A 15,649-nucleotide genomic window follows, 5' to 3' on the forward strand; every position below is an offset into this window, starting at 1 on the left:
AGCCTTTGTTTTATGGCACGTCAAAAATGGCAGCTCTAAAAACACACTCTGCTTGAATACTGGTTTAGTGCTGACTCAGAAGAGCTTCCAACAACATGATTCACAAGTATCTGGCTCAGGGGCAGGTACAGACTCCTTTGACTGGTGAGGTTAGGGTAAAAGGGTGGTGCATGAGGGGAAAATAGGTGGAATGAAAGGATGGGAAAGTCTAGAGCAAGGGAAACAGAAGGAAAGGAGGTATTAAGAGGCATATTAGTGGAGGACCAAGACAATGGAACCAAGAAGTCTAAAGAGGAATTCATGTTTTCTAGACTATGCGTTAGAGGTGTCCATGGTCTGACCCAGATCTGCTGAGTCTTTATGTTGTGTCCTCTCAGTGCTCTCTCCACTGGAATCTCAGGGATTCCCAGAAACTGGGAGGTGGAACTGGATGGTGACAGTCCAGCTCTGGGCTCTCTGCCTTGTGTCTAGCGGTCCTGATAGCAGTGTTGATTTGCATGTCAGGCAAAGCACTGCTTGAGGAAAAAAAAAAACCCTCCAAGTGTGGCAGTGTCAGCGCTCGCTGTTGTTCGACAGTGTAAAATTAAATTAATAAAGCCCCCAACACAGGAAAACATAACAGGAAATTAATGGCCTTTACTGTCGCTCTGATGCAGTCATTTGCAACCCTGCTTTCCGCACCAAAGACTTCATAAATGCAAGCAGTTTCTCTAAACAAGCATAGTTAGGGCTGCATGCGATGTAATTTTTTGTGTGGCTTCTGTCCTTTGGAGCTAACGAAAGCCACCCTTTTTTATATGCTCACCAAGGGTGATTCTGCCAAGAAGTAGCTCCCCAACAAACATACTTAGGAAGATGAGAGAAGAGAGTTAAGTCATGTCAGTGATGCTAAGAGCATCATCTTCTCTGGCAGAGGGATAGCATAGCTTCTGGAGCCCTGCTTCCCTGCAACAGCAGCTGTCCCCAAGGGCACTGCACTAAAGGCAATGTTGTGGACACCACAACAGCATAAATCAGGATAACCCTCCTGATGACTTTTAGGATGTGTAAATCAGTATAACCACAGAATGTAAGAGATGTACAGATTTACACTGACCAGAGGATCTGGCTCACTATGTGAGAGTGCTGATTGCTACTCTGTCAACATAAACAAAGCCAGTGTGCTGGATCCTAGAGGCAGCTGCATTTCTATTTGTCTAACAGTCAAGCCTAATAGCACTAGTAAGAGATACTGGACCTGGGAAACTACTGCCTAGGCTAAAACCCCTCACCTGCACACCCACACATGCTGTAGTACATGTTGAATACACATCTGAGACAGCTGCTTGGATCCTAACACCTGGAAAGACTATTGCTGGCATTTTCAGTAAGGCTGGATGTGCTGATTATTACTATCCAACACAGACTTAGTTTCCCAGATGCTCTTGTCCAAATTTGCAATCATACACTTAGATACAGTAGTAAATACATATGATTTTCATATGCATATACACACTCACTTCCTTAAATGCATTTTGCATGCTCCCATGATAATCCAAGACAGATCTGAGCACACACTTCATTACACATTTGCACACACAATTCATTACATTTACAGTCTCATTGAGCACTGTCATTTTTGCTCATGTAAGCCCTGTATTAAAGCTGCACTGCCCATCCCTGCTCCATCTAGGGTACTCAGTCATACACAACCCCTGTGTTAAAAGCACTGCTGTCAGGCACCAGCACACATCTCACTCTTCCTCAGGCAGGCACACTCACTTCCCTGCATGAGCAGCCTTCCTTACTCACCAATTCCTCATGTGAGCTATATCCTCATTTCAAAACATAAAATCCTTCATTTCTGAGCCTTTCTGCTTTAAGCCTGAGCATGTAAGAAAGAAATACACACAGTCTATGTGTTGCTGACACACTTAAATTACAGAGACACATGAACCAGCACAGTATCAATTAGCATACTGAAATTCAGGTTTGTGGATTCCCTTGAGGCAAATGGACACAGGAATCTGAACAACTGTGGAGTTCATGAAGGCTGATGGTCTTCCTTGAGGTGATAATCCTCCAGTATTTATGTCCCACTATCCCTGTTTCTGCAGGATACTGTACATAGCCTGAACTCGTACTGAATCTTCTTTCACCATGGCAGTGTAGATCCCTGATAATATTCCTTCTCTATGCATTCCCGAACCTTGCCAGCCCCTCCATCATCTCTATTCTGTACTCACCTACAATCCTTCCCATTTGAATTTGAGGTTCATCCCCATCAGTTATCACAAACAAAGCACTCAAAATTCTTGCAACACTACTACATGCTGAAATGCAGAACTGATCCATCTAGAGATGACATCTTCTTTCACACTGTCTAAAAGACCACAAAAATTCTCCTAGAAGGAAATGTAACCCCAAATTTACAGCCTTCCTTTTTCAAACCTCTAACTAGTAGGGCAAGAAAGTTACAAAGGTGAAAAGATCACCAGATTAGGACTGCCAGTCCTTGGGCTTGTCCTTACAGGGGGAAGTACAGTATTAGTTTAATAATTACTGAGTATGCTAACAGTATCTCTAGAAACATTGTGACAGCTAGACTGGATCAGTTTGCGTAGATCAGGACATCACTACCAGACAATGCTGACCATCTGAAAATGTGTGACCCACTACCCCAGGACAAGGTCTCTGCCCTTGATCTCTCTGTGGGTTGGGGTCAGTTCAGACACAGATGTGGGAGGTCTGCTGTTCCCAGTGGGAGCTCGAGGGCTGGAAGGCCAGCTCAGCAGTGCTGGGGTCCTCAATGCACCGCGAGGGTCCGCGCCGGGCTGGCTGCTGTGAATGACAAGCACGGCTATCGATCGCGTTCTGAACTCGGCCCAGCCGATAGAAGGTAATTAATGACTCCATTTGCCTCAGTACCGAGGAGAACAATTGAGTTTGAAACTGCAACAACTGGCAGCGTGGGGAAAGGCCCCCGGGGATGGACAGGAAAGCTGCCTGACAGGCCCGGGCTGCGTGGGGACACGGGAACACATCAGAGGGGGGAAAAAAGAGAGGAGAAATCGGAAAAAGGGAAAGAGCAGTCTTAACACAAAAGTGTGATTTGGGAAGGGGCAGCACATGTAGCCAACAAATGCTCAGGGAATGGGAGAGGGCTGCTGTGAATCAAGCACCCCGGCAGGGATGGTGCAGGCAGGCTGCAGGAGGGGACAGGGACGCCTCGCTGGTGCAGAGGGACAGCATTGCAGCAGCCAGCTCAGCACCACTGCATCAGACAGCTGTGCTTCCCTCGCAGCCTCTGACAATTAGATGGGTTCTGCTGTGTCACCTGGCTGGCAGTTCTCATGCCAGTCACATTCGCTTTTATTATGACTGTGATTTTTATTGGTAGAGCTGCAAGGGCCCAACTGAGATCAGGGCCCCATGACACTGCGGGCAGACATGCCATAGGGATAACAGCCCCTTCCCTAAAATAGAGCAGTATCTTCATGTTTGTGTGGTAGCTGCACAGCTTCTCATGACCTTCCTAGATGTTTCTGTGCCACAAAATCTCCCTATGCCAGCAATACTTCTGAGTTATTTGTTGAGATGGTCCTGTCCCACCCTGAGCAAGAGTTCTGTCTGTCACTTGTAGCCAGGGAAGGAATGAATTATGCTACTTTGTGCAACTTTTACATTATTGTGTCCTTGTGGCTTCCAGACCTGAGAATGTCTCTTTGTTTTGGAATTATTTAATGGGCATATTTCCTGTATTAGATGTAGTTAAGGTTGTTCTGTTGTTCTTTGGCACACCATTTCCTTGTTATCTGTCAGAATACTTCTGTGACACCTGTGGAGCATTTCTGTGTCTTGTGTTGAGGGTTTACTCTGAATATTCACTGTACGTACTCCCTTGGCTGTCCCTCAGAGGAGAGATATTTCCTGTCACTTTTGCAAGGCCTGATCACACTGACAGCAATGGGTGCCTTTGTGAAGGACACAGTGACTGAGGCCATGGTTTGCCTCTCAATCTGTTCATTAAGATTCTTATAATTTAGGAGAGAGGTATCCCTTGCCACTAAAGGGAACTGGGTGATGGTGCTGCTTCCTACTGGGTACAGTTATCACAGTTACCCAGGTGGCATCCTCAGACTCATCCTGCAGCTGAAGCCTTCCTTTATCCCCTTGAACAGGACTCCTTCCAATATCTGCTTTCTTGGCAAATCCCTGTCCCTTAAGCTTTTACTCCTGGCACTGTTCTTCATCAGCTGAAGTGCCTGTTTCTCAGCAAAGTACCATTCCTTATGGGATCTGCTACTCTTTCCCAGTTCAAATTTTCCCCATAAGCCCTTTCTTCACTAGCACCCACAGCCCTTTGATGGACTCCATCTCTTCCCCTAAGTCCTCTCTGGTCTTTTCTCCCACCTTTGCTCACACCCACATGGCTGTCAGCTCTCATACTTTGTGTATTACACTATTTGAAGCTTCTCCTGATAGTCCAGCTTATAGAGTCATACGCTTAGATGAGAATTGCAACTTTGATCTAAAACCAGACAAAAGTGTTTAGCCCTTGGAGTTTCAAGGAACAAATGAAAACACATCCTCTGTAGGTTTTGACACCAGAAGACAAACATAGGGGGCTTACAATCATTTGGTTTTGAAGAGAATAAAACAATTTGTGACTGTGAATGTCTCAACATTTGCAATACAAGATATTCAAATCTTTCAGGATCACCTCTGTGAAACCTTCTCTGCCTCATAAGTAAAATATATATGCACAATTCGTATAATTGCTCAGTGAAGTTTGAGATTCACGTGTCCTACCATTATTAAGCCAAATATTACTGCAAGCTGTTAAGCCAAGATTCACCTCGAGGTACCCTACAGGCCTCTGTCAATAGTTTCTTTCCTTTTACAGATTTTAAAGTATAGGCTAAGGCAGAGTGACCTATCCCCCTCCTTCCTCCCTCTCCACTCCAGGAATTCCCACCTAAACTAAACCATTGTCTTTCTCCTTACAACTTTTGCACCCCTCTCTATCCATTTGCCTGCTTTGATCATTCTTATTTATTTAATCCCATTCTTTACCCTTCTCTTTCCTTCCTCCTTGTCTTTCATTTCCCACAGACTGTACAGATCCTCTCTCATCAGCTGGTCCTGGGTTTCCCAAACACATACACGCTTATGTGTGCTCGTGCACACGCACACACTCTGACATAAATAAATAAAAAAATAGAAAGGTCAGTGAGCAGAGCAGCAATAACCCCTAAAACAGTACTATCAGAGGGACATGATTGATCAATTGAATTCCATAGCGGCTCAAAAATGTGGGATTAAGTAGTGTATTATACGCACAATGAGTTGAGGCATGATGTTCATTTCAAGTTCATTTCGCCAGCCCTCTGCCACCAGATCAGGCAATCAATAGGGGCAGCAGATATCATATATCACCTCTCTCCGTGCTAGGCAGAGAGCACCATAATCTCTCGCAAATTTAGAGTGACAGATTTGTCAAGATCTGAAGGGCCCCTGAATAAATGAAGGAAAAGAAGCTCTTACAGCGACTCAGGAAAGCTGTGATTTCAGCTTCTTCACACAAAGGCATGGCCTGTGCACACGCAGAAGACACATGTGCACAGGGCTCCAAAGGCAGACAGAATTGCAAAATACCTGTGCATGTGTGCACAAATCTGCGTAACCACTCAGGGCAACTCACTAAGGGTAAAATCTAGTTTAATGACAATCAGTAGAAGTTTTACTGTACATCTGTCCACTCACACCAAACTGCCATCCTTGAAAATCAGGTACAGCCAAAACCAGCACCCACAGACAAATGCCTGGTCAGCCATGTACTGTGATGCAGAATCTAAAGAATAACAGAATAAACATCTACTGCAAAAATACCCATGTGCATTAGTGTCATGGTGCGTACAATCATATACACTGACTGACACGTGGAAAAAGCCTCAAAAGCAATGAACTTCACAGGCTGCAGACAGGTTGAGGCTGATGCAGAAACTTTTTTTTTCTGTGTCTGGACCCACGAGTTCTGTGCTAGCTTTTTGCAGGGAAGACCAGAATTCCAATCCTCCTGAAAGTCACCACCTGCAGAAACAGCCCAGTCCATCTAAAACATGAAAACTGTGCCCACCCACACAGTGTGCAGTCCACCAAGCCTGATCCTTGCTTTGTTTCCTTAGTCAAATCTGTCATGAGCTCCAGATTTCAGGAAATTGATAACTTTCTCTTGGGCAAATAAGCCTGGGGAGAGGAGAAGACTCCAGGGATCAGTGCCAGTAAACAGCCCTGCTTTGGCTTGGGGTGGAAAAGAAAGAGAGAAGAGGCTGCTCGAGGGAAGGCTGCTGGCAGGGACAAATCAATATGTAATATTTTCTATGGTCTTGTGAGTGGTACTGTACTACGCTACTGTATATAATGTACTATTGATTATATCATATCGTATAATCACCTATAAACGGATATATCTCATAGCCAGAAGGCAGCAGGCTCAGTCATAACTCTGGGCCACCAGTTGGGCATTTGCTGTGCCAGGCAAATACCATCTTGGCACTATCTGTGAGCTAAAAGAGGAAGCAGCAGAGTGGCATTGTTCTGGATGCTGCACAGTGAATGTCACCTCAGGTCGCTAGGATGTGTCCATGAACACATCACGATTGCACGGAGGAAGGAAAAGGTCTATACAGAACCCTTGACCAATTTCTTGACAGACAGCAGGTTTCTGATATTCACAGACTGGAGGCCACTAAGAAAGGCTTAAGTATGAGGCATATTAGTGAAAAACCAGGAAGATAATTACAGCACAAGAGGGAGAACCTGATCTTAGGTTAGTCAGGGTGATAAGGCAGTCAGAAATGTGTCTGATGGAGCACAGTAGGTAAGGATTCAGCATGCAGAGTATGGAGGTATATCAGCATGGATGAAGCAGGGGATTATAACCAGGCACACCAAAGTTAGACTGAGATGTGACAGCAGAAAGATACTCAGCACAGTTGGAGGAGATTATAATGAGAAGACTTGCCTCAGATGAGATGAGGGATTATGACAGAGGAAGATTCACTTCAGCTGGGACAGGAGGTTATAACAGACAGACTCACCTTGGATATGACAGATGCTAATAGCAGGACATTCACTCAAGATAAAAAGGGGTTATAACAGAGAAAAATGCATCTCATTTGAGTTGGGGGATAAAAGGGGAAAACAAAACAAACCAAACCCAAACTGAGACAGGTGATCAGATGGTTTATCACAGGAAAAAATTCACTTTGGATGGGTCAGGGCATTTATAACAGACTCACAGCAGAGAGGATGAGTGGGCTGTAAGAGATGTGGGATGGCACAACAGAAATAGAGACACCCTGGAGCATGGCAGGAGGCACTGCTGTGAGATTGGACTGTATCAGAGGGCTGTTGTAGGGACAGAGATGCACTTCTAGGGAAGCTTCTACCAGAAGGCAGCTATATTCCTAGTAAGAACAAAGTAACACCAGGAAGGCTGATTCCCACTGAGCAGGACTAGGTTTTGTAATGCAATAATTCATTTTGGGTAAGAAGGAAGACTGGCAGAGACAAAGATTCATCTCATTTTGCAGAGAGTTTTATAACAGAGATACGGGAAAATCACATGATAAATCACAAGCTACACATAGGTGAATGGGACAGAAACCAACATATGTTGGATGGGACGGCTGCCCCACAGGGAAAGATTTGTCTCTGGTGAAACATGGAGTCAGAAACCAGATTTTCCTGTTATCTAAGGGGGATGAAAAACTCATCTAGGATATGATCAGATGAAAATGAAATTATAACGGTGATAGCTGCTCATAGGACTGGGGAGCTAGAATAGAGACTGACTCCCCTCCAAACTGTAAGACAGCCTTTTTCCCCATTGCAGGCTCCCTCAGTCCTCTCCAGTACAGCCCATGCTCAGCACTCTTGTTTCTCTCTGGACTGCCTCTCCAGTGGTCTTCTAGCGATGCTAATCGCTGTGCTTTGCTCCCATTTTATGCTCAGCAGTGGAGATTTGGCAATTTTTAACACTGAAAATCAGCGGAACCGAAACTCATCTCTGAGCTAAGCACCATTCTCCACAGCCTCACACATCCTGGGCAGGAGAATCCCACAGAACCCACTGGAGCAGCCTGGCCACTCCATCAAAGAGGAGGGGACTCCTCTTGGACCTCTGCAGCCTCCTCTTCCCTCAAGAGTGGCACAGCTACCTGGGTGGGGGCACAGAGCCTCCCTCTTTCCCACTCTGTCCTTGTCCTGCATCCATTACCAATCCAAGCCAGGGTGGTGCTAACTCCCTGTTTTCTCTGTGCCCTGCAGATGTATCCGAGGGCTCAGTTCCCAATGGAGATTCCCAGAGCAGCGTGGACAGTTTGCGGAAGCACCTTCGTGGCGACACTTTCACCCAGCAGCAGCTGGAAGCTTTAGATCGAGTTTTTGAGCGTCCTTCTTACCCTGACGTCTTTCAAACATCAGAGCACATCAAATCTGAGCAGGTGAGGGCCTGGCCTGGTAATGGGAACCCACAGGCACTGAGAGGATGATGGCAGGGAGATTCCCTCACCAAAATCCCTCTCCCCCTCTCCATCCCTTGTTCTGACACTGACCTGTTATTGCACGTACCTTTTACAGTCCTGTCTAGTTGTAACTGTATCACTGTGCTGATTCTCCTGTATACTCAAGCTTTATCTCCCCTTGTGAACTTGCCATATACATGTACACTGTGCTCTCCCTATGTCTCCATGAGCTCTTTTCCCTCTGCACACACACCTGTCTGTGTGCCAGCCTGTTCTTGCCATGAACATGCCTACACCCCTATCCATGTTCACTGGCAGGCAGCACTGCACAGAAACACCTGCACCTTGAGATCACACTGGGGACCAGCAAGCCACAGGGCTGGGTTTTAATAGATCATTTTCCTTCATAGCCCAAAGCTGAGACCTGACTCTCATGTCCAACATAGTTTTCCACACTTCTGCAGCTCTGCTCACCTTTCCTTTACTCCCCCGCTCTCCCGGCCTTTTATCCCAAAAGCTGTTTGTCTTAATAAAATGAAAATCAAAAGTCTTTTTAAACCGCCCCAAGCCATAAACCAACAAAGGAAGAGAAGGAGAGGCTGGCTGTGGACTCCCTTCATCCCAGAGTCCCTGGGTTTATTACAATGAATAACCTTTATTTACTTTCATTAGACTATTAAGCACCAGCACAGTCATTTTTCCCCCTGAAACTCTGAGCAGGGCCCATAAAGCAAATCCAAAGCCTAATTGAGTTCATTTTAATTTCTCTCCGATCACAGCGAATTACTCTGGTGATAAATCAGGGGGCAGGCTCACCCCCAGTAGAAGGCCTAATTTGCAGCTAATTACAAAACTGATTTCTACAGGAAGATCAATACAAGAAGGAATTGGAAATGACTAGGCAGTCCTAGCCAAGCAGGGACAGGGGCGGGGAGGGGGCAGCATGCGTTGAACCTGCTGGAGGAGGGGAAGATGTGGGGAGGGGGTTGGGGAAGTGCATGGAAAAAAACAGAGGAGAAAGAGCAGAAAATCAGTTTTAATTTAACGTAATATTAATCAGAGCAACTTTTCCTGCTGTTTTGTAGCCTTCCTGGTTTTTCCAGCTCCCGCGTCTGGTCTGGAGGCTGCCACAATAAAAAGGCAATTACCAGAGCCTTTCGGACAGGACACCCTTTCAGATTCAATGGCTCTCCCCCTCCCACCCTTCTGTTAGCCATGTGGCTCCCCCCTCCCCAATTTCATACCCCAATGAACAGAGTGACAGAGGCAGGGGATGAGGCTTCTTTGTTTTTAAAAGCTAGGACAGAGGTAACAGTGGAGGGGAGGCAGGCGACCCAGGCAGAGACCCTGGTGACAGTGGGCCAACACTGGCTGCTTCCTACAACCTGCCTGTCCTAGTCATGTCATTGTAGTCCTATGCCCCAGCTGTCCTTGTCACCAGAGCAAACACCTCCCACCTCCACTCAGCTAAGAGAAGGGGATGTGGATTTCCCCTTTCTTTTCCCCTGGGCTGGCACAGACAGCCATCCGCATCCCCACAGCACCCGAACGAAGGCTCAGCCATACCACAGATAACAGGCCAGATCCCTCACCTTTATTCCCTTTCACAGCATCAAGCAGGCAGGTGGGATAGTTCATCCTAGGATGCCCCCTCCCACCCCTCACCATCCTCCTCAACCCTCTTGTCACTTTATCTTCTCCATTTCCTCCTCCTCCTCCTCTTCCATCTGTGCAGGGGTTTGCATCTCTCCTCTTCCTCCCCCCCATCTGTACACCCTTCCCTTTCTCCCACTGCATCAATAGCGAGCTGTCTTTCTCCTCTCTTCCCCAGGGTAATGAGTACTCCCTCCCAGCTCTGACCCCTGGTCTCGATGAAGTCAAATCAAGTCTATCCACCTCTGCTAACCCAGACCTGGGGACAAATGTGTCAGGACCCCAGACGTACCCTGTGGTGACCGGTAAGCTGCCTGACCAAACAGCAGAACCAAGCTTTTTATTTATTTCCTTCATCACCATTAGCTTCTGCTTTTTCTGCTAATGCAAGATACCCCTCTGTGGCAAACAAGGAAAGACAGAAAGACTGTGGAGAATATAAGGGTTTAATAGAAGTTTGAAATTCAGAGTGTTGGCAGTTTTGGGTACACTTAGATGTGTCCAGGTGTGACTCAAAGACAGGCAAACCCAGATGTGAATCATGAACTTGTGTGCCCAGATGGGGCTTAAGGTTGGGATGTTGGTGGAGGACAAGTATATCCAAATATGTACTGTGATTTTTTCCTTTGTATCTGAGAAGAGGGTCATGTCTTACCCATGATCTCCACTTGGTTTTCTTTTGGAGAAATAATAGTTTAAGTTTTATTCAGCTCTGGCACTTGGAAGGGGCATTTGCAAATTAAATACTGAGATCTGCTGAACTGCAACTGCTGAACTCCCTCCTCCTTAAGCCCATGAGTCTCTTAGGAAAGCTGGCAAAAAATCTGTTCACAGTCTTTCCTCATGTGTGGGCACATTTAACTCAGGTGTGTCTGAGAGAGTAGAAACTGTAAGCAAGGACATGAAAGCAGACAAGCCAGGACACAGAGAAATAGGAGGCAATCTCTGTAGCAGATGCTTCACTGAAACTTCCTTTTTGCTGGTGGCACGTGCTGAACCTGAGTGGCACAGGTTGTCCTGGGACCACAGATGTCTCCCACACTGTCCTGATGCTGCTGTTAGACTGCCTGTCATGTGTGTGTCTAGAGCCATAAGGAAGTATTTCAGTGCCACAGCCCTTCTTCTCAAGGCTTTAGTTGCCATTGGTGGCTGTTCACACAGCTACCAGACTTGCACATCTCCTCCTGGCTAGCTAAAGTGGCTGCACGGCTCTAGTGACTTGACCCTGCTTGATATATCCCTCTTTCTCAACAACTTCTGTAGCCCCTTTAGAAACCTCATGGCAGAAGTTGAGAAACAACTCATGACAAAGCAGTCTAAGTCCTGTTAGCAAGGGAAGAAGCTTCTTGCCCCTTGACCAAAAAGTTGTCCACTGATGGCACAGAATCAAGAGCACTCGAGTTTGTATCTCAATTTTTTCTTGCAGAAGCCCCAGCTAATAGCCCCCAATGTCAAAGCAGCCCATGGCTGAGGCAGGCACTCATTACTTTGTTCAGCAAACACTGAGAAAAGGCATATTGTCGCACACAAATTTGGCTGCCAAGCACTTTGGGACCAGGCAGGACTAGTAACAGTTAATTTAAACACAGAGAACATCCAGTGTGAGGTCTGCAAAATCTTGTGGAGGACATGGGAGATGAGCTATATTATTCAGGAAGTGTCTAGAAAGCATGACATCCCAGACCTTTTTCATGGATTTTACAGCTATGAGGCTTGATTCAGAATCCTTGTAGACATGCAGTTTCTTAGCCAACCATAAAAAACATGGCTTAGCTGTGGCGAAAGTGTTCTACCTTTCTTTGTATTTCAAAACTCAGCTGGAATTCATCTACTGTTTAAAAGACCCACATCTCTTAAAAGAAATATCTTCTTGTCTTTGAGGGGCAAAGCCAGTAGGAGAGCAAGACTAAATGTAAAGGTGGTATGTCTACAATCAAAGTTTAAGATTCAAAGAGGCCATGAAAATAGCTCTTTTTAGTTCTTCTGCCCAAGTAAAGATGGTGCATTCTAGCCTGTTAATGTGAGTGGAGGCTTCCTGAAGGCTGGGACACTACACAAGCCTTGGACATGACTCTCACAAGGGCACAGCAGGAGACAGATTTGGTCTCACAGAAAAGACTATAGGCTGAGGAAAAAAATTTTCTTCATGTCCTGCCCACCCTGTGCTACCCTTACTCTGTTCCCTGCCACACTCCCAGCTCAGCTTGAGAACATCCCCATCTGATCCATCTGGATTCAAGAGTGAGAAAAGTTCATTTCAGACCCAGCTTGACATTCCCAGGTGGCAACTTAGCACTAACATCTCAATCTGTATGCGACATTTCAATCAGTGCAGAGTAACAAAAGCAGAACTATTAGCACTGGGAGCTGTTCACTGGTGGTAATGATGGAGAAACTCAGAAACTGGAAATGAAAAGGGGAAGAAAAAGCCCCTCAACACCCTGAAAGGCATCAAGGGAAGAGGGGCAGAGAATTTTTCCTGTACACTTAGGCCAGGATCCAATGTTTGGATTAATGGTGCCATTACCCAAGAAAGGGCTTCAGATAATGCTCATTCTTAAAATGTTTTTGCTGGCAATTAAATGGTTGCAGGTATTGATCTTCATTGATCTGATGTTCTCAATTTGCATAATCTATTAAAGATGAATGATTCATGATATGTTTGCTATGGGGCTGGGCAACACTTTCAGGAAGGACCAGAGAAGTGAGGAACTCAGTGCAGCCTCCTGATCTACCCCAGCTAGGAGATTAAGGAAGAGGCATGCAGATTTCTTTGGTATCACCCAGGTCCTGCTCCCAGGAAGGGATGTTAGAGTAATAGTAAATATTGAATTGCTGGCTACCTCTTTTGCTGCTATGGTATCATCCTTGAAATGTCTCATACTTTTGTCCCAGGGCAGTCTGTGAATTCAGGTGATACCTGAAACAAATGTGAAACAAATCTATCCCATCAGGGCACAAATTCTGTGTGGAGTCACTTCACAATGTGAGATTTAGTGCTTCAGTCTACAAGCAAGTCCCCCCAGCTTAGTCTTCCCAGACAGAAATAAGTATCACTAGGTCTTTCCAAACTACAGCCGTATGATACCAGATCCTTGTCCTTTCTGAAGACCTAAGAGAACATCCTTCTCTCTGGCTCATGATTAGTTGTCCTCAGCAAGCTCTTTCAGCTCACACCATTCTGAGACTACACCCCTCAAAAAGCCACCAAAATTTCAACAAAATGCAGCTATCTAAGATCTTGAAATGTAACGAGATAATTAAGGTGTTGCTGAAGTCCGTTTATCTGTCTGGGGGCTTCCTGGAACTGAAGAGCTGGAAGTGCTGCAAAACAGGCAGCCACCTTTTCAACATGCCAAAGGCCTTCCTCAAAGTCCTTGGGCATCTATTCAAAGACACAGTCTAGCACCACAGCTATGTACAGCCCAGCCTTACCTAGTACTGCAAATATCAAACACTCCTTTCAGACAATTATTCTACTAAAATATATTAGATGGCCCATTTATTACTCAAATCTCTGAAAGCAAGTAAACAAAAACATTTTCTTTACTATGGAGCAGACAGGTCATCCTCATTTCTCCCTATTAAGAATGTGCAAGGAATTTTCTTCAGTAAGTTGCACTTAGGGACTAGCTGGACACTAGGCTAGGAAACACACCCTGCTGTCCTTCATATGCAACAGACAATGCAGAAATTTTCAACTTCCTTGTGAAGATTCAGAGAGAGAAAGCTCTTAAGAGTTGCTTGAGAAGACCACTTCACCTTTTTCTGCACACACAGGCCAGCAGGCAAGCAGCATCTTGCCTTAATGCTGCAAGGCTCTCATAGCTGGATTGGTGTAGATCCCTCTCAGTTTCTTGGACAATATCTTTGGACACCAATCAGAATTCCTAGAAGCAAAGATCCAAGCTCAAACATGCCTTGATAAGGCAAGTATGTGTAGCTGAACACTGTTACAAGAATTCTGTTGTTCAGAGTTGTTCTACTTCAATCATTTCTATTGAAGGCAAACAGTCAAAGCGGATGAGTATAAATCTGTAGAGAACTAGGTAAATCTCAATAGCTTTCTTTTATTCACTCTTTTCCATGGACATTTGAGCTTGGAAGGTACTCAACAGCTAGGTAAGTACTCAACAGCCAGGAGGTGAGTGGTGAAGATTTTGGCACTAGCAGCAGGAATACTATAAAAGCACAAGGATGTTCACATAAGCCTTGAATCAAGATGAGAACAAAGGTTGAGTTCCATCTTTAAGCCCCACCAGAAGTCACAGCCATTAGAATAGTCAAGCAAAGAAGTGAGGTGTCTTCAAAGCAAGTTGTGAGTTCTGGGGACTTAGATTAACAGTTTGGGAATAGAGCCCTTTCCAACTCAATTATCTAGCCCAGGAGCTGCCCAACAGAGAGACAGTACTAGAGCACAATGGACTTCTCATGTATGGCTTGAAACCTTTAACAGACTACTAAAGGGGAGGATTTACCTACTGGATGGATCATAAATTGACAGCAAAGGTGAAGAAAATTTTCCCTTAATTGAATCCCAGCAGTTTTACTGTTAGATGTTGTTTGCCAGCCACTATAATCCATGAGATGTACAAAGAAAAATAAAAGGTAAAAGACAAGATGAAAAAAAAAATCACTTCAGGAACTCTACTGTGACTGAAATGGGAATATGTGTCCCATTCTCTTCTTGTGAGGAAGTTTATGAGTGCTTCTGTGCTACAGTTAGCACCTATTAATAGGAATTTTAAAGTCATCACCACCCACCAAAACAGCAATCATGTCCTACATGGAAAATGTTTTCTTCTCTCTGGGAAATATTTTTTTCCCTAAAGCAACAAATATCATCCAGGGTGAGAAATCCTGATGACAACGCATGATGTATTGAACAAAGATACACGAAAACAAAAAGTTCATAGATTTTACTTTCCTCCAAACCTCCCCTCTCTGGCATAGGATCAGATTATTTTCAGTTTATTTTTTTTAATTTATACATGAATGCATGCCAAAAAAAGTTGGAATTACTGACAAAAAAGGATACTTGCATTACTTGAAAGACATTAAAAAAGTAGTACTCAAACAGCATCTGATTTCCATGAAAGTTTTCAGGAAAGCTGTGATGCTAATCATGGATAAATCATGGGCCAGACACTTTCAAAAATTTTCTGAAATGCTAAACAATCCTTTGAGCATTTTAGCCTCCTTCAAAGTGAACAGACAGTATTTCCTTCATTTCAAATTAGCAAGTGAACCAAAGAGAATTTTGTTCAGTTCAATAACCTGGTCATTTAAAATAAGAAACAAACTAGGATTTGAAAAAGCAGGAACATTTGTTTTCCTCAAATTAAGTGAATTAGAGTTGGAATGAGAGGATGAAATCTATTAGCTTAAAATAGGGTTCTTAAACCAGTCCAAATTCCTCCTTATAGATATCCTTTCCTCCAGTTAATAAATAATTTTTTAATCCAAAACCTGCTTGGAAAAGCTTG

The 15,649-nt window shown here is 44.7% G+C and overlaps 1 protein-coding gene across 9 annotated transcripts in view; it reads left to right on the forward strand.

Annotated features, from left to right (window-relative positions):
- Positions 1–15,649, forward strand: part of PAX2 (paired box 2) — a 99,183-nt gene that overhangs the window by 62,040 nt on the left and 21,494 nt on the right. For all 9 annotated transcript variants that reach the window (XM_066323945.1, XM_066323946.1, XM_066323944.1 and 6 more), the window contains 2 exons: positions 8,314–8,489; positions 10,342–10,468. In XM_066323945.1, coding sequence (XP_066180042.1) covers positions 8,314–8,489; positions 10,342–10,468 — 303 coding nt within the window. The remainder of the gene's footprint in view (positions 1–8,313; positions 8,490–10,341; positions 10,469–15,649) is intronic.

This window comes from Sylvia atricapilla, chromosome 8 (genome assembly GCF_009819655.1).
Source record: "Sylvia atricapilla isolate bSylAtr1 chromosome 8, bSylAtr1.pri, whole genome shotgun sequence".
NCBI lineage: Eukaryota > Metazoa > Chordata > Aves > Passeriformes > Sylviidae > Sylvia > Sylvia atricapilla.